This window comes from Pleurodeles waltl, chromosome 3_1 (genome assembly GCF_031143425.1).
Source record: "Pleurodeles waltl isolate 20211129_DDA chromosome 3_1, aPleWal1.hap1.20221129, whole genome shotgun sequence".
NCBI lineage: Eukaryota > Metazoa > Chordata > Amphibia > Caudata > Salamandridae > Pleurodeles > Pleurodeles waltl.
Window position 1 is genome coordinate 1647716275 of NC_090440.1, and position 23243 is coordinate 1647739517.

The 23243-nt window shown below is 43.4% G+C and overlaps 1 protein-coding gene across 4 annotated transcripts in view; it reads left to right on the plus strand.

Annotated features, from left to right (window-relative positions):
* Nucleotides 1-23243, plus strand: part of RAPGEF4 (Rap guanine nucleotide exchange factor 4) — a 942686-nt gene that overhangs the window by 871420 nt on the left and 48023 nt on the right. For all 4 annotated transcript variants that reach the window (XM_069225351.1, XM_069225352.1, XM_069225353.1 and 1 more), the window contains one exon: nucleotides 1481-1535. In XM_069225351.1, coding sequence (XP_069081452.1) covers nucleotides 1481-1535 — 55 coding nt within the window. The remainder of the gene's footprint in view (nucleotides 1-1480; nucleotides 1536-23243) is intronic.

Below are 23243 nucleotides of genomic sequence, written 5' to 3' on the forward strand. Positions count from 1 at the left end.
GTCTGTGAGTTATCCCTGCTGCTTAGGAACGTGCAGTAGCCCGCATGCCATATAGATACCTGGTAAACTAATGGTACCATCTTAACTGTACAGCTCTACTTACCTCATGTTAGGCGCCCCCACCCAAGTTTCAGGCCATAGTAACAACCTTACCCTTAATACACACATACGCCACACCTCATACCAAAATAGCTCCCTGCCTGCACTTCATTATGTATATCCAACACTCCTTTAAACACAGAGCTGCAACAGTCCTATTTGATCCTCAGGACTTTACCCACAATGAAGGAAAAAATGTCAGGCATTCAATGGGTTCCTATACCCCTGTGGCTCCTGCAGCAGTCTTCATGTTCTGGCATCCAATGATTTCTTGCATCTACTTTCCACAGGGGAACACACCCACTACTTATTACTCCGCCCACGTAACAAAAATCATCCAGCTTTACATCTCAGGGTCCTGAAAAGGTGACTGTCACTTCAAGGATATACCCTCTTCAGTCAGTGGCTGACAGTGGGATACCCTTCAGTTGCTCATGCAAGGACGTTTCTATACCAATGTCATTGCATTACTCATTTACTGCCGAGCTACCTTCTAGACAGCCTGCGCTCTTGCTGAAGTGGGTCACACAGGTTCTCTGATACAGTCACCTCATCTTGGCCACCCACTTTTGAAAACAATCTAATCTGATTCAACAGCCAAAACTTGAGTTTTAAACATAGGAAGCATGACCCTCCCACTTCTTCTTCACTAATGCATTTCATCTTCACTTCACAGAATATTGCTTTTGTGTGCCATGTACTATATTATGATAAAACCCTGTACGTCAGTGATTACTCAACCTTTGTCCTGTCTGCTCTGCACCTGTAATGTAGTATGGTCAGTCACTCACTTGTGGCACAATGGTTATGGTCTTAGACTTTCCCCTCTGAAGATTAAGGGATCGAGTCCTGGCATCTCAATGGCCATGGATCTTAATGATCTGGTCACTTACAAAGAGTTCCACTCCTCAACCAATATAGTGCTGATGTACACAAACTACGCTCTTCTTCCAATACACATGTATACCAATGAATACATACATAGAACCCAGGAAAACAGAGAAACAAGGCCTCTAGTAGTTGAGTTAGCAAACCAGTCTGTTTCACGTGTATTCACAGACAGGTCACTCACTAAATCCCAGGTTAAATGAAATTAAGCACCAACACTATCTCTTTAACAAAGCGAATGTTAATGATGTTTAATATGGGCTTTCTCCCAACTGACATGGTGAGGTTAAAACTTTAAGTGAAATAAGTGTGACTGTATCTAGCACTGCTCGCAAATGGTTCCTCAGGCTGCAGCAGCCATAGACCCCAGGAGCAAAGTACAAACGCTGTAAGATGGAGAAAAAAAAATGGGCATGCGATCTTCAGTAAACCGTGTTGTTACTATTTTTACCTGTTTTTGCTTATTTTCTAACGCATTGTCTCTTTCTTGCAGCGAATGATAGCTAACACAGTAAGAACAGTGCGGTACTGCAGAAGCCAGCCTTTCAGTAAGTTATGCCTTGATTGTGCACAGTGCATTGTGTGCTCCTGGTGCCCTGTTTGTCAAAACAGATTGAGAAACAACCTTAACAAGCACACATATAGGCCATGTGGCCTACAGTCTGAGTGTGGGATCCTCTACTTTGCAGTAATCCACCTCTTCTGGGTTCCATTTCCGAAGTTTAATTCTCTAATTCTACAACCCATTCTCCTCCTTAGAAATTCTGTAACGGTTTTGGATACCCTTTTGGTCTTAACTTTATTGTGTGTCCATTTATTATTCATGAAAAACAACATCAAACATACCCCGCTAGTTTGCCTCTGTACTAATTAATTTACAAGAGAATTACTCAATTGTAATCTCAGAATAATCTCATGCAAAATTTAACCTAAAGTAGTTCAATAATAAACAGTGCTTAATTTGAGCCGGTGTTTGGCAGCATTTGGCGGTGGAGCCCACTGGCGTTCATTTTTGGAGAAAAACGGACACAAAAGGTAAAAGCAGGGGCCTGTAAAAGTGAGATAATGGGGCAGAAGTGCCTGGTAGTGGATTAAAGAAGACTGAGGTGAATTTAAAACTATGCTGTCTGGGTATTCTGTGCTCTAACTTTTTACCAAGCACTGCAGGAGCAGAGCTTTGTGCACCCACACTCATTCTTTTACAAATTAAACTCAGGGGACGCTCACTGGCTCGCCTCGAAGGGGAGGGCCACACACTTCCAGGCCAAGACTCTCCACGGCAGGATGCCGCTTGCACAGACATTTGCGCCCGGAGGCGCATTAAAACTTGGGTGCACTTCCTGCAGCACAGGACGCTCACGAGCTCGCCTTTGAAAGAGGGGGCCACGCAACTGCAGGCTCAGAGTCCATCGTGGGAGGATGCCGCTAGCGCGGACTTTCGAGCCCTGAGGTGCATAAAACTTGGTCGCACCTCCCACAGCATGGGGCACTCACCAGCTCCCCTCAAAGGGGCAGGGCCACGCACTTCCAGGCCCAGACTCCATAGTGGCAGGTCACCGCTAGCATGGACATTCGTGCCTGGCGGCACATAAAACTTGGCCACACTTCCCACAGCACGGGACACTCACCAGCTCGCCTCAAGGGGGGGTGAGTTGGTGGGGGGGGGAGCATGCACTTCCAGGCCCAAACTCAATCGCGGCAGAACGCCACTAGCACAGACTTTTGCACCCTGTGGCGCATAAAACTTTGCTGCTCTTCCCGCATCGGTGACACTCACCAGCTTGCCTCGGGGGGGGGGGTGCAACAGATATCCAGGCCCAGACTGTAGCGCAGGACACTCACCAGCTTGCCTCGAAAGGGGGGGGCATTCACTTGCAAGCTCAGACTCCATCACAGCAGGATGCCGGTAGCACAGATATTTGCGCCCAGAGGCGCATAAAATTTGGCCTCACTTCCTGCAGCGCAGGACTCGCCCAGGAGTGTGCACGGGTTAAGACCGTCTTAGCCCGTCAGAGACCGTTAGAGGCTGGGCCCACGCTCTCTAGAAGTTATTTTTCTTGTTTAACTCTGGGCTATTTTTGTTGTAGGCATTTTCAGCTCCCACCCGTTCTCTGAGGAAGTCGAGGCATAATGGGGAAACGGAAGGTGACCACAGGCCTTACGCCTATCCCACAAACTCTCCCCTGGTCCTCCATTGACAATTTTTTGGTATGTGCAGTGAATTTGGTGTCAACTGAAATTAAGTTGGCAGAGTGCCACCTTTCTCTAGTAGTGGAGGATATTGAATCTAGGACCCCCAGTAAGCCCCTAAGCCCTGTTGTTATTTGTAAAACTAGCTCTGCCAGATATACATTCTTTGATATTTCTCCTGCGGCTCCTGGTACTCAAACCCCTTGTTTGGAACTAGATCGAGCCGATATGGGCAACTCAGTGGGGGATGTAGGACTAAATGTTGCTGATTGTTTTGGCGCTCTGGGGGATGAAGACCTGAATGTTGCTGATTATTCTGGTGCTCTGAATGCTTTGAGTGGCTTCCTTGATTCTGGCCCACCACCAAAAAAGCGAAGGAGGGCCTCTAAGTTAAAATATAAACCAGCCTTAAAACCACATCCCCTGATTCACAACACCTCTGTCAGTTCTGTGCATCTACACCCTTCAGTCGATTTTTGGGCACCACTGAAGATCTGGTTTAAAGACTTATTGGCCTCTAAGCTACAACAAATTCACAGCCGACTAGCTCTGCTAGAATCCAGTATGAGCAATCTAATCTCCATGGCAGAGAAGGGTCCAGTGCAAGTACGGTCCGTAGCAACCCAGTCAACGGCCTCTGATTGCTCCCCCCCCCCCCCCCCCCCCCCCCCAAGGGTGGTGGCTCCAGGTCCTAGATGTCCTCCTAGAGTAGCTGCGCAGAGCCCCCCTCCTTGCTTACAGAATGGGGGTAGAGAAAGCGGCTCAGTTAATCAGTCAACCACTTTTTTTGTTAATTCTCACACACAGGAATCTACTCTCCAAACTTGAAACAAAATGTCATGCCCTGGTAGCCAGCGTAGACAACAACAGGCTGAGCACCTTCTATCTCACCTCCCGGTTATAGATTTGCCCCCAGCTTCATTCCCCTATGTGGTTTTCCTGGACAATGTGCCCAGGCTTTAAGGCCCCACAATGACATCTGCCCTAGCTCTCAAAAACAAAGTCATTTCTTGCTAAACACAAGTGTAGGCTGCACGTGGGACCTTTTTAAAGAGATTTGGTTTGTCCGCCGGGTGTGCGGCATAGGCCCACTAAGGAGGCAATCACCTGATGAGCTCGTAATTTTCAACCTCCGTGACCCTAATGTTGCTAGGGAAGTACTAGCGCTTGCAGAAGCCAGTATGGTGAGGCTTAAGCAGATCAGAATCATACCACTGTTTTCTTTCTATAAACATCTAGCCCCTATGGAAGACGCTGGCAACACTCATACCCCTTATCATGTTCCCTCATGAGGCATAGGGAGTTGTCCCCATCTTACCCATCTTCCACTCAGTAACGACTATACAGTTTTGACAGCCACTTGTAACTTCTAATAATGTGCCCAGTCGATATGTTTGGGGGGGTGGAGGCCGGTGGTGGAGGGACATATCATTGCTACACTGACTGCCCCGTAAATGCCTCTGGGAAGGTGGTAACTCTGCCAACTAATCTGCAATCATTTACTAGTAAGACACTGCACTTGAAACTTCTTTTGGAATGTGGTTGGCTTGGCCTCAAAGTTAGAGGTTGAGGGTTGGCAGTTGTTTAGATCAAATTTTGATATTATTTTTATGCAGGAAACCTGGGCTGTTTCGTAACTGGTTCTTGATGGGTACACTAGCTTGCCATCCCCTCACCCTCAGGTCGTGCTAAAGGGGGTTAGTGGCGTGGTTCAGGGTTAATATTGGGTACAAGGTCCTACCAATAGTAACAGATTTGAGTGCGATTCAGACATTTGAAGTGAGGTGGGGTGGCAAGTTAAAAAATGTTATGGTGAACTACTATCGGAATGATTTTATATCTAATAATAATTCCACCTTTCAAGAGCTCTATCTAGTTTTTAGTTCTTTGGCTGATATAGCTCAGGCGAAAGGTGAGCCTTTTGATATACTCCTGGCAGGAGATTTTAATGCTATATTGGGAGACATATCCCTTCAACTGGACTCCCCTTTTGATCCTGTTAGCTGCAAAGTCGGTCAAGCAGGTTTGAACTCGAAGGGGTGGCACCCATATGCCTTCCTTTTCGCATATGATTTGGTTAGACCTATATTTAGTTCAGATACCTTCGTGGCACCAACCTTTATTAGGCGGGGATGTAGTTCTACCATCGTCTATGTATTTGTGTCTCAGAAACGTTTAGCCCTGATTTATGGGATAGAAGTGATTCCATCACTCTTTAGTGATTACATCTCCCTGGCCCCACTTCTTAAAGCACCTTCCCAGGTGGGATTGAGGGAGTCTGGCTCCAGACAAAAACTAATGATAAAGGATAATGGCAAGAGGGTGGTTTGGTGCTCTGTAACTCTGACACTTATTATGGATTAGGTGCAAAGCGTCTGTCCATTCCTGCCAATACTATGCCAATGAGGCAGTGGCGATCCTGCCAATTCTTTAGCAGGTTTTGTGGAGCTTTGGTCCCGTATGAGTGACCTCATGAGCAGACCAATTAAAAATGGCCCCATGACTGGCTGCACATGGTTTGATAGATCATGTAGGATAGCAAATGCCTCCCTGCATCAGGCACTTAGACAAACTCCTGTGGATCAGGCTACTGTCATTGTCTGTAGAAAGGCATATGCCTGGGCCCTGAAGCAACGGAAGGCCGAAGTCAAGGGAGAGCAGTGGGAAAATATAGTGGTAGACTACTAAAAAAAAGGACTTCCAGGCTTTTTGGCGGTTGGTTAGGGCTGGCCTTTCAAATGGCAAATTCCCAGAAGTTGTTGAAGCTTGGTGCAACCATTTTTCTGGTATTTATGAGGCTGATGAGGTAAGGGTCGATTTTGTGCAAGAGATTTTACCTCTGAACCTCAGTCCCCTCTTTTTAGAGACTGAAGTATTAACGGCTATTCATGATAGCCTCCCCAACAAGGCCCCTGGCCCAGATGGGATCCCGATGGATGTCTTCATAAAATACCCAACCAAATTTTTAATATGGTGTGTAGAGCTGGGCCCACTACATCTTGGCGAACATCTGTAGTGGTCCCAATCTTTAAAAAGGGTAACATTTGACCCTAGCTGCTAACGACCAATCTCGCTGCTTGACTCCTCCTCAAAACTAATGGGGCAGGTTGTGTTGGAACACTTGATCTCTTGGGTGCAGGAGAAATAAATTCTGTCACAGGTCCAATACGGATTTAGGAAAGGTCTGGGCACTATCTGGCAGTGCCTTACCCTCCACCTCCTCATGGCCAAGTATAAGTATGTAAAGGGTGGGTCCATTCACTTAGCTTCTATGAACTTGTAGGGCGCGTTTGACTGCGTCAACAGGGAAAAGCTTTGGGTAATTTTATCATCCATAGGTCTTGATGGTGGACTAGTAAATCTTTTGAGACTCTTAAACCAGGAACAGAGGACAAAAGTAAGGTATGGGCCAAATGGCGAGATCACCTTTCCTTTTGGTGTCAGTCAGGGTGTACGCCAGGGGTGTGTTCTTGCCCCTATCTTATTTCTCCTATATATCAACGATCTGGAGAAAACTTAGGTCTCCATAGGAGCTGATGTCCCCCGCATCCACAATTATGTTATTCCAGCTCTATTATACGCTGATGATGCAGTCTTACTGGCGAGGACAGCTAATGGGCTTAAACAGCTAGTTGATAGTTTAGCTGAGTTCATGAAAAACTAGGACCTCAAAACGAATTGTTCAAAGACCTTTGAAATGGTCTGTGGCCCTAAAAATACTAAGACATGCCCCCTGCACATAGGAGGATGTACCTTGACAAAAGTAAGTTCCTTTCCATACTTGGGGTTAGAATTTGATGAAGCATGTAGCTGGTGCCCTTGACTGAAAAATAGGGTCTCGCTTTTTGCGCATGGTAGGCATTACCTACTCCCTAGCCGCTAATATAGGGAGGAAGCCGGTTGCCCCCATACTGGAGGTTTATGAGAGAAAATGTTTTCTGGCTGTGACCTATGGTATGGGGCTGTGGGGCTATAAAGAGGTTGGGAGCCTTCAGGTAGTGGAGAATCGATTTTTGCTGCTGGCTGTTGGTTACCATGCCTTGTACACCACACTTTTCTACTCACCAGGAGTTGGGTCTTGAATACCTTCAAGATAGAATTAGTGTCGCTCTGTTGGAGCTATGGTGCACGATTTAGCTTAACAAGGAAGCTGTCCTCAGTCAGCTGATTATTAAGGACTGCCTCATTAGCGATCTTGCCTGCTCAATCCCGTGGTTGAAATACATTAAGGGCTCTTCGACCGATGTGGACTGCCCGCATCTGCTTAAGAATCCGCATTTAATATCCAAAAAGGATAAATTGTGGGTCTGTGATTGTTTTTTCGAGCTTAGACGGGCGTCCCGAGAGACAAACAAAGTAGCTAAGGAAACAGTTAAGGAATATTGTATGGTTCAAATGTCACCGGGCCCGGCTCCTTATTTGTTGTCTGTCCATAATGTGTATGAGCGAATGCTCTTAACTCGCTTTATACTGGGGTCTTTCCGTTGGATGCTGTCCTTTCCCCAAGGGCAGTTGTCCTCTAGTAATATTTGTATCTTCCCCTCTGATGAACACTCACCACACACGCTGTTCCACGTTGTGTTTTTTGTAAGTATTACAAGCCCTTTAAAAAACTGTATTTGGTACAGCTACTACGAAAACAAAACTTCACCAATTGTAGGATCGCCTTGCTCTTCCTTCACCAGTTGATTGATGTATGCTGCTCAGTGGGCCACTTCTTGAAAGGAGTGGTGGACTGGTGTAAAAAGTTGCTGTTTTAACTTTTTTATGACTACAAGATGAGATGCTCTGTTTTAGAGGGGTTTAGGTCGGTTTTTATGGAACATGTTTTGTATTTTCGATATGTTTTTATATTTTGTACTGTATGTGACTCATGATTTATTTATATGATTGAATGAAGACTATGTGATTGATTGAAGCACTGGTAATAAGGATTTACTCAGCGAACAGAGGGTTAATTGTCAAGTTACACATGTATCCAAGATATTAAAAAAATACATTTTTTAAAGCGATAATGATTTACTGGAGAGAAAAGTAGTGGAGACCGTCACCAGCGTGAGAGTGCCTCATCCACCTCTCTATGCATGAGATTGCGTAATACGTCAAGTCAGCTTTGGTGAACACTAATGTTATCATTCACAGATATAAATTGCAAATAAACACCATTCCAAATTAGTTTTGTATAATACTTCAGCTGCTTCCTCCTCCTCTTTCTTACCCACTCCCCCTATTTTGTTTCTTTTTTTGTGCCCATGTCAACTGCTTATTCTCTGTAGATCACGTTCATATGTATCCTGTGGCAAGGTGCTGTATAAAAGCTTCAAATAAATAAATACATAAACATGTGAATAGTTATTCAAAATGTTAATTGGAACGTTTCCTTATTTTCATTTTTTAGGGGGCTAGGAAAAACTACACTTGTGGGCACTGGTTTCACAATTTCCTAATATTAAATATTAGTGTTTAATGGTCCTCCTTGGTTAGTCTTTAAGAATCCTTCAGCACCTTTTATATGCACTGTTGAAATGTTTCGACCTGATTTAACTTAAGTGTCTCTTCATGATAAGGACCTTGTGTGACCTTTTAATGAAGGTGGGATAGTTTTATATTGCACTGGGATTAACTCTTTGAAATCTTTGTGATCTTTACATGTTCCTGGCTTGTCTTGTGATGCTATGGTGTCTGCCAGTTACATTAGATCCATGTTCTTTTAATCCCATAGTTTAGGAGAGTCACTGCAGCGGTAATAGGCAAGAGCAGGAGATGTTCCTGAGCTTTCCAGCAGGTGTGTATCTACTCACACCCTAAATAACAGGAGACCAGCGAAACATGTGGGCCTCTCAACTGGTGCACCTTCACCTCTGCTCTTAATCTCTGTTGAAGATGCAGACAAAGTGGTCCAGTCTTTAATCTTATGAAGTTCCAGGGTTGAATCCACTGGCGGATGAGACATAAGAAAGATATGATTGTAAGTCATCACCCCAATTCCTGCTAGAGAGTGATTGGGGAGGCTGTGGAGACTTTCATGATCATGAACTAAGACATGAAGTAGTTTGGACCCTCACAGTCGTCCCAAGGGCCATCAGTTAAAAATGCTGAATGATACCTACAATGAGAAAAGGAAAAAATCAATAGTAAGGTGGGTGGAGTCTCAAAGTAACAAACACACCCAGGCCTATATGTGATAGGCCAGGCCAGTCCAGGAAAGGAGCAGTTCCTATGTATCATAGGGCCAATAGAAAGAAATGGAAATGTGCAGGGGTGGTCCCTCTTCCTATCCATGTATAAAAAGTGTTTCATTTGTCTGTTAATTTGGGTGCATGGGACTGGCAGGAAAGCTGATACACTCTGCTTCTCTTTCTGCAGGTCACCGAGGAATACGGGGGCGGGTGCATCAGTCAGTGCTGAGACACAGGACTGGCAAGGAGGCTGAAATGCTCTTCTCTTTCTGCAAGGGAAATTGACCAATTACTCTTACTTACCCCTTTATTAAGAGCAATAGTAATTTTACACTTTTGTATAAGTTTATGATTGTTTGCTATTCACAAAAGTATTTTGCTAGCAGTATCTTTACGACTGCAGAGTCTCTGGACAAAAAAAAGATAGGACTGTACTATCTTTTTATGTGCGGAGAGTCTACAATGGTAGCAATACTACTAGTAAATTATCTTTGTGAATAGCAAACAATTGTAAACTTACACAAGATTGTAAGTTTCCCTTTGTGAATCAGGCCCCAAAATGCGGTGGTAATACATCAGTCAATAAACACAACTAAATTATTTGAAATACCCTTTGTTTAGGATCACTTAAGGTTCAACTACCCTAATAAAAACCCTTACATTGAGTAATATTTTATGGATGAGGCCTCACAAATCTCAGACCAAAATGAGTGCATCCTTCTACTTCAATGTCTTCTTGTTTTGTATCCTTCTGGTCCTCAACTTTGATAGTTAAAGTTGTTTGCCACTGATGTATTGGGCTAGGCCTTCAATGACTCTGCAAAATGGCCAAACATACTGCTCTGTACATGACTGTCAGGCTAGCAAGGGTGAGGTGTCACAGGGTTTTCAGAGGCACTCAAGCTCATCATTCAACCAAGAACTGCAATAATCTTAATGTTCAGAACAGTGCTTGACTTTACATGAAAGAAAGTACTTTATGCACATAGTTCCACTAAATACTATAATCACACGAGTCAGTGTTCCTGAGAGCATTAACCTGAGGGTGCTAAACACTCCTCACTCCCTCTATTATTCCATCCCAAGTGGTCCCCCCAACTCTAGATTGTGCACCCTTTGGGGAATTAGGAGTAGCGTGAATCAGGCTCTGGAGCTGTTTATAAGTGCTCATAGTCAAATTAGCTCAGTTTGTGTTTGGTTTGCGCCTTCCTCTGAATGAGTAATACTCAAAGACATGAATCGCTTCCGTCTGCTAGGAGTGATCCTCCTGTGCACAGTGAGCCAGCAAGGCCATGTCTGGCAGTGTTCCTGCCCAGTGGTGATGAGAGAAGATGCCGTGTCAGGGCCTGTGAAGGTGCAGGCACAGGCTCAACAGCTGTAGTCTTCATCTGGTGTGGTGATGCAGCCCAGCCTGTGCCAAAGCATATGAGGGCCGAGGGCCAGGCGACACTTCTTGGAGGTCATGGTCCCAAATGGGCCAACGGCAGATGCAGCCCGAGTTGGGCTTATGGCAGTAAGACAACTACAAACCTCTGTTGGGCCTATGGCACTCATACAGTTACAACCCTTGCAAAGGTCAACAGCAATTATGCTGTCGCAGGCAGCCTTCACCTGGGTCATGCATTTGCAGCCCTTGGCCCCACAGAAAGCAATTACATGTCTCATCTGGACCTGCAGGAACTACACAGTTGCAGCCTCAACTGGGTCACCAACGAGCACAGTACAAAAGTTCCTATCAGTAACCAAGATGAGGTCCACTATAGTTTACTCTTCCTGTATGTCCCACAGCCTTGGGGATGCTCTGGGCCTCTACCTTCCTCAACAGTTTCTCCTTTTAGAGGACCAGATGGACTCCTTTGCTTTTTCAGCAGGATTCTTAGAACTTCAGGGTAGTTCTACATATACTCCAATATAATGTTCAAACTCCAGGCAATGTTCCCTCACCTCTGGAATGCTGGCCGGCAGAGAGACTCTAACCCTTGTTGTTAAGTAGTCCCATGATTACTCTACTGAGCACTCTGGTCTTTGGATAAAGGACTTGGAACTGGAGCTAAGTAGGTGGTTTATGCCTCACTTTTGTACATTATTTGTAACTGGGTCAAGGTTGCCTCAAACTGTGGAACCAGTTAAGAGGTGGTTCTACTTTCAGGTGTCCTCTTAAGGCTGTTTTGCAGATACAGCCTTTGTGTAGATGTTTCTCACAGCAGGTAGCAATGGTGCTGTTTCCGTCCTGGAGCACCTACAACAGAGATACAAAGAGGTGTGAGCTTTTTCCCCTGGGCTGTCATCATTCTTGTTAGTGAACAAGAGCAGATCATTACATAGGACATAGAATTCCACTATCTGAAGATGTATGTAAATGAAAGAAGTCACGGTCATTGGAGTATAATTCAAATTGCAGCAGTGATAGAATTTAGTAACATGTTGTTGACTGATGTGATATTCAGGATGGGGAAGTAGAGCAGTTGATTGTGTGCACGTACACCAGTATAAAAATATATAGATTCTTTTTTTTCTTCATTTGAGTTGTTCGTACGATCTTCAAAACTTAAATAATAAGTAATATCAAAGAAGTCCAAAGCACAGCTGTGCACGCACCGCATCAATACAGCCATTTACTTGTAGGATAATAACACAGGCTTGAAGTGGTGGGGTTGGGCAGCAGCTAAACTGGCCCTTCTCCAAAGGTGAAAGCCCGAGAGACCTAGTGTACGAGGTATTTTATCTGGAAATGAGCAGTTTGGGCTATTATTGTGATTATATAGTTTGCAGCTGGACAGTTAAATTGCTGCTGGCAGACACTAAAATCAGTTCTCTGGAAGGGATAAACTCACAAATAGATTCACAGGAAAGGAGTTTACAGCTGAACCCTTCTACACACACCTGTCTCCTCTGCTGAAGATGCGTGCTCTCCTGGCGCCCTCTTGTTTTCCCTGATTTGTTGTGATTGTTTTATTGACTTCTCTGTGATGCTGGATGCCAAAGTCCCACTTATTTCTTTGAAGCGAATATTTAGTAATATCTATCCAATCTACCTGCACGTCTCGTTTGATCCAGTTGAGGAGTTGTGGGATTGGATTTCTCACACGTAGTTTCTCATTTTAAGGACCCCCTAATATTCTGGATATTAAATAGGTATGTAGTGCTGCTAACGCACATCTCTTAAAAGGGAGAAATTCCATCATTTTTAGGTTTCTCTTTTTTGTATAAAGAAAGTTTTTATCAAACTCCTTCCCCCATTTATATAGATATCACGCAGGCACATCGAAGGTATTCCCATGAGGTTTCTGAGTGACCACTGGGCCCTGATTACAATTGGTTGTTTTCGGTACAAAGTCCCATCTGCACACGAAACAGTATTATCAATTGGTTTCAAATTATGCTCGGCAGGAAAAAACTGCTGCAAATCGGGAGGATAAATAACATTGGTGCGTGTATTCTTCGAAATGGGGGACATCACTCACAGTTAGTGCTTGATCCCACTTTCAAAGGTCAGCAGCGCATTATTCCTCACTCTGAGACTGCAGCTCAGCGTCACGTGCAAATTGTGCATTTGCTCGTTGACAAAGCCTGTACAAATGGTAATTAGCTCGTGCACATTTTGCGCCCACACTGGCATCCACTTTGTAATAAGGTTCACACTAGTTAAATTAATTCCATTTGGAGTAATTGTGTACTAATGTATTTTATGTGGATGTCTCAAAAATATGCCATCCGCCTTTCTTGCTATCAGGTTTTCACCTCTATTATACCTGGGATGTTAATGACTCAGGGCCTCATTTTTTGTTTAATACACAGAACCCGTCAGGATGGCAGAGGGCATTAAGTTTGCCATTGTACTGGTACTCGGTCCAGCAGTCATCTCTGTACCTTGAAAGGAATTGGCGTCTCACCGTTATGGCGGTGCAGACGTTTGGTCACTGCAGTTGTTGGTATCATGGCCGTTCACCAAACCTTTAATATTTTTAGCTTATCAGAAGTTTGTTTATGAAAAACCAAAAACTAATGAGCCCCACACCCTGGAAATTCACTCCTAGGGTATGGGGTCATTTTTTTCTGTGCCTCAGTGCCAGGCTTTTCTTAGTATTGAAGAGATAGAAATAAAATGATCATTGCATCCGCTGTAAATAGAGCGGGCATTTGGTGGCTTTACTCCAGTGGCCCATACTCTACCCGGCCATCAGAGCAAGCTTTCCATCGTTGGAGCCAACGGGGGCTCAACAACACAAAGCTTGCAGTCCACTGGTCCCTAAAAGAGGTAAGTGGAATGAGAGTCAGGCTGACAGGGATCTCCATCCTTTATCCGATGGAGTATCCTTCCCACCAAACACTAAATCAGGCCATTAGTCAAGTTATTGTGTTTCTCACTTTCATCACTGCGAGAGTTATTGCTGGTGCTGTACACCTGGCACACGTTGTTTAATCTGAATTTGTCTTTGCTCTTTTCTCGCACAGATGTTCACATGTTTACACTGGTAAAGAGTGGTTTATGAGCTGGGTAGCTTTTTTTTCAGGAAAGCTTGAGTGGATACGGTTCTGACTTTTTTGTGATTCAGATGTTTATTTCATATCAGCGTTCTTTCATGACCGAAATTTACTATAATGTATGTATTGAGGAATTCAGACTAATGACAATGTTTCTTGTCAAGACAGCTTTAACATTCCGGTTCAGCGCAACAGTCATCATTTTGTTTAGTGGCTTTCTGGAAACCATTAGGACATTTCTCACTTGTCCTTAGTGTAGGAAATTGGGTGATTAGTTGAGGGCGGTGACAGCCCCCTCAAGTAATAAACACAATTGTTTTCAGGGTAAACCACAGAAGCCACCAGATAAACCTGTGCTTAACACTGGTAGTGTGGCACAAAAGCAGGCAATAACTTAGAGGCTACACGTAAAGTACTCATGCAACACTCAAACAGCAACACAACACAAGAAAAATCCTAAATCAATTTAGAGAAATATAGCACAATTTAATAAATAAATTGATGCCAAAATGATACAACAATAAGTAGAACCAGAGTTATGAGTTTTGAAAGTTTTAGGTGAAAACAGTGCCAAAAAGCACATCGTGCCACTCCTTGGTATCTGGTCGTGCTGGACTGGGTCAGAGTCACAAGTTCAGGCTGACGACGATTGAGCATGGGTCAGATACAAGGGCCAGGTTTGTCCTACTGAAGAGTTTACCTTCTCAGAGTCCAAGTCCATGTGAGGAGCCTCAGTTGGAGCTTCATGTTAGCAGGGCCCACTAGGAAATTTCGATGTGAGGCGCTGGTTGTCCCAGGAGCTTTACATTGGTATGAGACATGGGTAATTGCTGTTTGGCACAAAGAGCAAGTTGCCACCATGAGAACTTCGTATTGGCAGGAGATGCAGCAGATGTTGCTGATGCGAAGAGCCCATTTGTGGGCACAAAGAGGCGAAAACCTATGGAATTTCCCCTGTTGTTCAGTTTTTAGGAAGGAAGAGTACACTCTGATGCTAGAATGGGTCCAAGATACTGTGGTCACCTCTTGGGGATCAGGACTCGCTCCACCATAGGCCAACAGCAGGACTCAGGCAGATCCAATTGATGCTAGTCAGTTGATCAGTTGGAGAGAAGGCCTCTGGAAGCTTGTTGTGTCCCTGTAGCTCAAACAAGAGGTCAACCAGATAACCCTTGGAGTCACTTCTTAGGATCCTGGTTATAAAGCAAGCAGGTACAGTGTTTCTTCTTCAGACAGCAGGGCAGTCCTTTTTCTGAATCTTTCACAGGTCAAGGAGTGTCCTGATGAGAGGGTCTGAGAGTGCCATTCCTATAGACAGTTCCAGCTTGGGGTGGGGGATGCTGCATTTGTCTAACCCTTTCCCTTTTGTGGCTCCAATCTATCTGGGGGAGAATGGCAGACATGCCTAGGTGTGAGGTTCATTTGTCAGTGGCAGAACAGGCAGCCTTAGAAATCAGGAAGGGGTAAGCACAGTCCTCAGACTAACCTTCAAAGCTCAGAAAGGGATGAGTACTAGCCCCCGGGGTGACCTGCTCAAGAAAGGAACACCCTGTCCCACCCCCAAGGTCCTTTAGTCCACATGTTTGGAAAGAATACACAACACACCACATGAGAGTCATTCACAGTCATGCCACACTAGGCACTGTAAGAAAGGCACATTTTGGCTAGGCAGAAATATGCCACTTTCCTAAAAGTGGCATTTTCAGAATTGTAATTGAAAATCTGACTTTACCATTATTGAGGATTTTAAATTACAACTTAAATGAATGGAAGAAGTATTTCTCTATCTGTTCCCAAATTTAATTTACCACATATTAGGTGTAATAAGGTAACCTAGTGTTACTTTTTGGGAGAGATAACCTTGTTACAGTGAAAAACGACTTTAAGAATGTCCACTGTCAGGGCACGTACAACTTAAATACGCATGTCATACCTTTTAAATACTATGCATCCTATCCTCTGAGCCTCCAGGGCCTACCTTGGGGGTGAATTATGAGATTCAAAAGGAAGGTTTAGGCCTGGCAACAGGTTTATTTTGCCAGCTCGAAATGGTAGTTTAAAACTGTATTACAGGTTGCTGTGGCAGGCTTCAGTCCACTGGTAGCAGTTAAATTACAGGTCCTAGGTACATTTAGTGCCATGTATTTGGGACATATAAGTAAATAAAATGCACCAATCAGGTGTAGGCCAGTTTTACAATTTTTAGAAGAGAGAGCACAAGCACTTTCCTACTGGTTAGGAAGAGTAAAGTGCACAGAGTCCTAAAAGCCCAAAAAAAGAAAGGTTCAGCAAAGAAAGACAATCTGGATTGACATTGTAGAAAAGGCTTAACAAGTGTTTCCTAAGAAAAGGGTGCTAAATGTGTTCAACATAATCAATTTAAGATATGAAAACGCATTATCCTTGACATATAACAATGAATGACTGTGGCCCTGATTTAGGTATGCCCAGACGTGGGTCATAGGCTCACTATGCCACTGGATTCAAGCTAGCCTGGCTGATGACGAGTGATACCCTGAAACCGGTCCCATGATGCTTGCTTCTGGTCCAGTGAGGACATGGCCTGGCAATTCAGGCTCTTGCTCCTCCCTTCGGATTGCCATGATCTCCGCATCCACCCAGTGCACCAGCGTATACTGCCACAATGCGCCGGGTGGAGGCCAGATGGAACGCCACTTCCAGTCTAAGGTGCGCTATCTTGCTCCCACTTTATTGCTTTTGGAGTGTCGACTTACGGAAAAATCTGATTGAGCTTGTCTGGGGGTGAAGTAGGCTGTGTGTAAGATGGAGAACTGAATATTTTTGAACTAGAGTTCCTGGATATCGTGTGTGGATATTCCAAAGCAATTGCCCGTTTGGAGTCAAGGACTCATCTGTTGAGGTCTGTCTCATAGGTCTGAAGCTCATACATTTTTTTGTGTCTTTCTGATGCACTCCCATCTTAGGGTCCGTTTCTTTGAATCTCGAGGAAATTGTGCTGTGTTGCCTGGTGAGTTTGTTATGCAGAGGGCTTCTCGACTATAAGAAAACATATTACTACTTTACAGTGTTACAAGAGGACCTGAGATCTGTGGCACTTTACTCTCACCCTCATTTATACTTGACCGCACATGTGGTGTGTTTCCGCATGTGCGCACAATGGTTGTCAGTCATATTTAAACAAAACTGCATCTGTACTGAAAAGTGTGGTTTTCTTTCTGTTTTTTAGCTGCGTACATTGGCATGTTTAGTTGGCAGAAATCTACACAGTCCACACTGTTAGAGTTTGGGGAAGTGGAGTGTTGCAACAAAACATGGTACTTGCTTTCAGTCAAACTTGTGTGGATAAAATGAGGAGATATTTGCTGTTCTTGATGTACAGAACAGGGCACACAACTCATTAGGGTACGTTACAGGCCTGCTAGTGTACAGGGAACCTATATAAAATTAAATTAATTCACGTGTACCAAATCATCGTGGCTGGTGGTTGACTCCAGAACCACAGAAAAAGAAAATGTGAACGGGGAAATATCTGTCTTGGGAAGGATGGGGTGGGTCTCTTGGTGCCAAATGGTATGAATAATACCTTGTGTGTTGTAAATAAGACTGGGATGAAAAGAGATGATGAGGAGGCAATGGAGTGAGTGAGCAAAGCACAAGATAAAGTTAATTGGGCAACTACCTATTTTGCAATCTGCAGACGTACATCAAGGACCTTTCCAAAGCTGTCTGCATCTCTTTTGTTTGTACTGAACGTCCACCGCCTGTCTGAACAAACACTTTGGCTGAGGCAGGTTCCACAGCCTGGGCCATGGCATTTCTGTACCATCGCAGTAAATGCACATGGGATGTTCATGTAACTCTTCCTGGGGTAGAATTCCACACCGTATCTGGAGTCCACAGACTATTTGCATGCACCAGTTAACAATCCAGGATCAGTATGGTCTTTAGATACCCTTTTACAGTGCAGACACTGCACCGAATGTCTGTGTATACCCGTTCACAGTGAAGACACAAAATTGCTGGCCATCGTGCACCCTTTGACTGTGCAAGCCCTCCTAGCAAACATGGGGTCCGGGAGAGGGCACGAGGGAGGGTCCACCCAAGAAAAAATTTAAAAAGATTGTCTAATGGTGCATTTTAAAGCACATGAATTGAGTGAGAAACTGTAATGCGCAAAATGTACAGCAAGATAACTTCAGGCCCTTTAAAGTGTGTGCTTGTCCAGTGCCTTGCACTGTGGCATCGATTTTGGAAGAAAATGCTCTAACCAGGCTTCGGAAAGCACCCACACGTCAGTCAGTTATCCGTCACATAGAAAGATGTGCAGACAGATCTTTAAGTGAGATGAAAAAAGTGAGGACACTCTAAGAGGGTACATGTCAAATAAATTTCTGTGATTCTCATAGTGTGCCACATGACTGGTATTCTGTTTTCTCTCTAAGATGTTATTGCATCCAGATATATAATGCAACTGACATACACCTAAAACCTGCTGGTACTATTGGATTTACCAATGGAGGTTAGCTCCTTAAAATAAATGAGTAACAACAATGATTTGTTATAAATAATTAACACGGGAAATGTTTCACTGGGAGACCGAGAGTTAAATATTATTGATGCCTGTGCAGGGACTATTGACGTTCCGTTATGTGCTCTTTATGTTAGATATGTATGCCTTTTTTCTCTGCAGATCTCATCCACCTGCACATCTTCAACCTCATCTTTTTTCTCTTCATCACCCTCTTTTCACTTCCCCCCAAATGTAGTTCCTACCATTTCCCTCACTTCACCACCCCCACACGTACACAGCACTCACTCACATTTAAACACTTTATTTTCTTTTACTTTTGCCTTGTAAAGATTTTGGCATCTGTGTACTCCTTTCATACTCATTTAAATAGAATTTCAATTGCAACTGGAATATATGACCATTGTTCTGTGTGGTGTGCAGAGAGGTCAGCCCATTGACAGGCACTTTGCTTTGCCGGCTTCAGCCTCAGTGCCTAAGCTCTCAATCAAAGCCCCTTATACACCTGCCATGAATCAAAGTATGCCCTTTACACAAGTAATAAGATGGATGAGACACAACATAATGAAATAGCTACCACTCTTGGGAAATGCAAGTGTAAGTAAAACATGAAATAGAAGAGAAACTAAATGGCTGAAATGCATTATCTTAACGTTATAACATTAATTGTTTGTAATCAATACATGTTTTTTTGCATCAGTGTTATGGGCATGAAGAAAGGTCCAGTTTAAACGCCCTACAGCATATAACTGTCTTTACTATAAGCACATATTTTACCTTTGAGCTTGACTCAGATATTTGTATAAACTTTGCAAGGGAACAAAAACCCTTCTTGTCTTTTGGACCAATTTTGCAGGGGATCAAACACAGGTGCTCCACTTCTAAAGGGGCCAGCAACCTGCATCCAGGGCCTGGGATGTCACAGTGGGGGAGGTGTGTGTGACCAGGGATCACAGCACAATATACATAGCACGAGATTAGCATTATAACACCCACCATTACTGAGGACAAGGATCCAAATCACACATGCTTGCATCAAGCCCTACTGTATGACAAGTGGGAAAGGGTGGGATCTACTTCTGTGAATGATGGACGTCTGACTTCAGGAAGGGATGGAGAGTCCAATGCCTGAAACCTTGATGCTAACATTGTCACTGTCCTACAGAGAGTACCATCACAGACTACAATGGCAAAGAAGAACTTTAGAAAGGTAAGCCCTCCGTCGTGCGTCACAATGCAGAAAGTTGATTTGCTGCCTGACTTCCATCTCCTGCTTTAGAGCGAGGCATGGCAAGCAGTCTGGGGCTTACAGCTGAGACTTCAATACATCAATTTGTTTAGAGATACGATTATATCTCTAAATGAATCAATCTATTTAATATTTTTTGAGGTAAAGGTGTAGAAATTTCAGAGGGGCATAACCCAGAGCCCTAATGGAGAAACCGCCTTTGTCAAATGACAAATGTGTGCATTACATTCTTTAGTGCTTCCTTCCCACCCTGTCCCTCTCCAGGAACCACCATTTTAAAGACGGAATAGTGGGGATGGGGCCTGCATCCATTTAGAGCCCTTGCACCACTTCATGATTTCGTCAAAGCCCTTTGATTCCATAAAGAAATATATTATGCTTTGTTGGTTTCTTATCACAAGCATTACCACTGGAATCATCTTGTGATACAGACTACAGACGGAGATCAGGGCCCATGATGACAGGCAAGGAGGAAAGCCAAATAGCGACAAGAGTGAGAGGAGAACCATGATAGAGACTTCAAGGAAGTAATCTGTCCGTTATGGGTAGAGTGATGGTGGAAGGTAAGGAGGGGGAACGAGGGCGAGAGAAAGATTCCAGGGGGCATGAAGCAGACACCGACATTCTCTGTGGGTGTGACTGTTACACCCTAGAATATATTCAATCAGTGATTGCAAGTGTTGAAGGAAGGAACCGCACAGCCCACTGCTTGTACGCATATGGGTTTGGGCCTTGAAACACTTGAGCTCAGGATGTGCGCTGTACCAGAAAGAATCATTTTGGTGCAGGCCACATCCTGAGCTTACGTATTGTCAGGCCCTCTCCTACGTGTTAATGACCGCAATCATACATATGAGAGGGCCTTGAAATACATGACTGTATGATGTGCGCCGGAAAAACATGAGTGCTTTTTTGTAGAGCACAAATAGAAGCCCGTTTTCCAAAAATACCTCAACCTTTGGAGTTAAAAAAGCTGCACATTTAGTGCAACAGTAGAGTGAATTAGCACATAAATAGAAATTGCAATTCCAAACCACATTTTTACCTCATGTTGTCCGTGTGTTTTGTGCAAAAATGAAAAGTATAAATGAGGCTGTTTCTGTCTTTCCTCTCCTCAAACCAGCCCACCCTTCCCTCTATGATCATCTTGGCTAGCTCTTTCTCTCTCTGACTCTTGACCATTTCATCAACCATATCTGCATGCACATTTTTAGGTTTGACATGAAAGTATTTTCACAATTTATGACACATTATTTCGTATAGTGTACATGATGGTATATGGAGTGTGATGTATGGAGTTGCTGCCATTGTGATTGGTTGAATAAGAGAAGTATGTAGTATCACGCTGCAAGCATGAAGTTTAGCTGCTTTTATTTTTAATACATCTGTTACTTTCAGTGTTGTGCCACTGGTACTATAAGAAACCAAGTGCACTTTGTGCTGAAAGCATTCCAAGATCGTGCAATTCAAATGAATTCCTGATAGTTCATTGTAAACACCACAGCCCTAAGTTGTTACACCTCTCGTAGCATTATATAAGAGATAAAGTATCCCCTGCTACACATTGTAAGGATATTGCAAGTTACCAAGAAGTTCCTTTGTTATGGAACTCCGAGGTGACTTGCAATATCCTTGCCATGTACACCAGGGGGTGCTTTATCCCATATAACACATGGTCACACCATCACTTTTCCCACAAACCACTTAAAACCTTGTTGCGTAGCTTTTTCATATGAAAGACTGACTATGTTTGCAAACATGAAGAATACAAATAAAACCTCTAGTCCAACATTAAACACATTAAAACATGTTACAAACAGATAGTAGAAGCAGTTCAATACAAGACAGTTTTTATTAAAAAAAGGAAAAAGCTCAGAATGTGTAGAAACACACAAAAAGATTCTAGCTTTTCTGTAAGAAGTGCAAAAAATAAACATATTCTCTATGCTTGTCATTGTAAGCTATTAAAATAGAGCAGAAGAAAGAAAAACACATTTCTGTTCTCGTTGCATTCAACAGCTGCTTGAAATATGATCTGTGACCTGACCTGCCATTCATCTCGGCTGCCAGATCTGACACCTGGCATTGTGACATCAAAACTTAACTGTGATAACTTAGAATAGTTGCGTTCTGATGTCTTTTCTTTATAATCGTCAACTGGGTGAGTCACAAAAGATGCTGATTATAAAGAAATAAGAGTCTGCTGCTTATGCAGTGATTACAGAATCCTATGTTTTATAATGCTTTATTGCATGTACACAGTTGTCACCAAGAAGGGCCAAAGCAAATGCTGATAGCCCAGCAGAGAAAAAGAATCAGGAGTTTTTTTTCTGTTACATTGGCAAATGCAACATTTAATTTAATTCCTTGAAACAGGACTGGAACGTCAAGACATCATAAACACCAAATGTGTGATTAACACAGCAAAATGATTCAAAGTATTGTCTTCAGTGTTTGATTTTTCTAATACAAAGATAAGTGGACATGTTGATAAATTGTTCCATATTCGCTGGGCACTATGTTTTGGTGCTAGGCTTATATTTAACAAATCGGTGCATTGTGGCACTAATAGTCTTCCTTTGCTTCAACTAAACCAATGCACCTGATAACAATGATTTTTAGGGTCCAGAAATGGCTAAAGGGTACTCACTATATTTAGACTTAGCAATCTGTCAAACCTTTGAATATTAATATTAAAGTAATTATTGTGCTAAATTGTGCTGCTGTGTTTGTCATTAATATAATTAAAAGGACAATGATGTAATGGTCTTGCAAAGAGTCTGCTTTATTGATTGTTAGACTTTTCATCCTTGGAGTGGTCTCCCTTAACTTTTTGCCTCTGTTTCCCAGGTTGTTGATGTATACTGGACTCTGATGTTGCTGTTTTTGTTACTCTGGGCACTTTACCACTGCTAACCAGTGCTAAATTGCAAGTGCTCCTATACAAAATGTGTATATAATTGGCTTAGCCATGATTTGCATATTTGATTTATTAGTAAATCCCTAGTACAGTGCACTAGAGGAGCCCAGGGCCTGTAAATCAAATGCTACTAGTGGGCCTGCAGCACTGGTTGTGCCACCCACATAGGTAGTTCTGTAATCATGACTCAGACCTGCCATTCCAGTGTCTGTGTGTGCAGTTTTAACAGTAAATTTGGCTATGGAAGTGTACCCACTTGCCAGACCTAAACCTTCAATTTTCTTATATGTACGACACCCCTAAGGTAGGCCCTAGGTAGCCCCAAGGGCAGGGTGCAGTGTATGGTTAAGGTAGGACATATAGTAATGTGTTTTATGTGTCCTGACAGTGAAATATTGCTAAATTCTTTTTTTCACTGTTGTAAGGTCTGTCCCTCTCATAGGTTAACATGGGGCTACCCTTAAATCTGATTAAAGTGTAGATTCCATTTGGGAGCGGATGGACATGTGGAGTTTGGGGTCTCTGAGCTCACAATTTAAAAATACATCTTTTAGTAAAGTTCATTTTAAGATTGTGTGTTTGAAAATGCCACTTTTAGAAAGTGAGCATTTTCTTGCTTATACCATTTCTGTGACTGCCTGTTTGTGGATTCCCTGTTTGGGTCAATTTGACAGTTGGGCTGGTTGCACCTCACACTAGACAGTGACACAAAGGGAGCTGGGG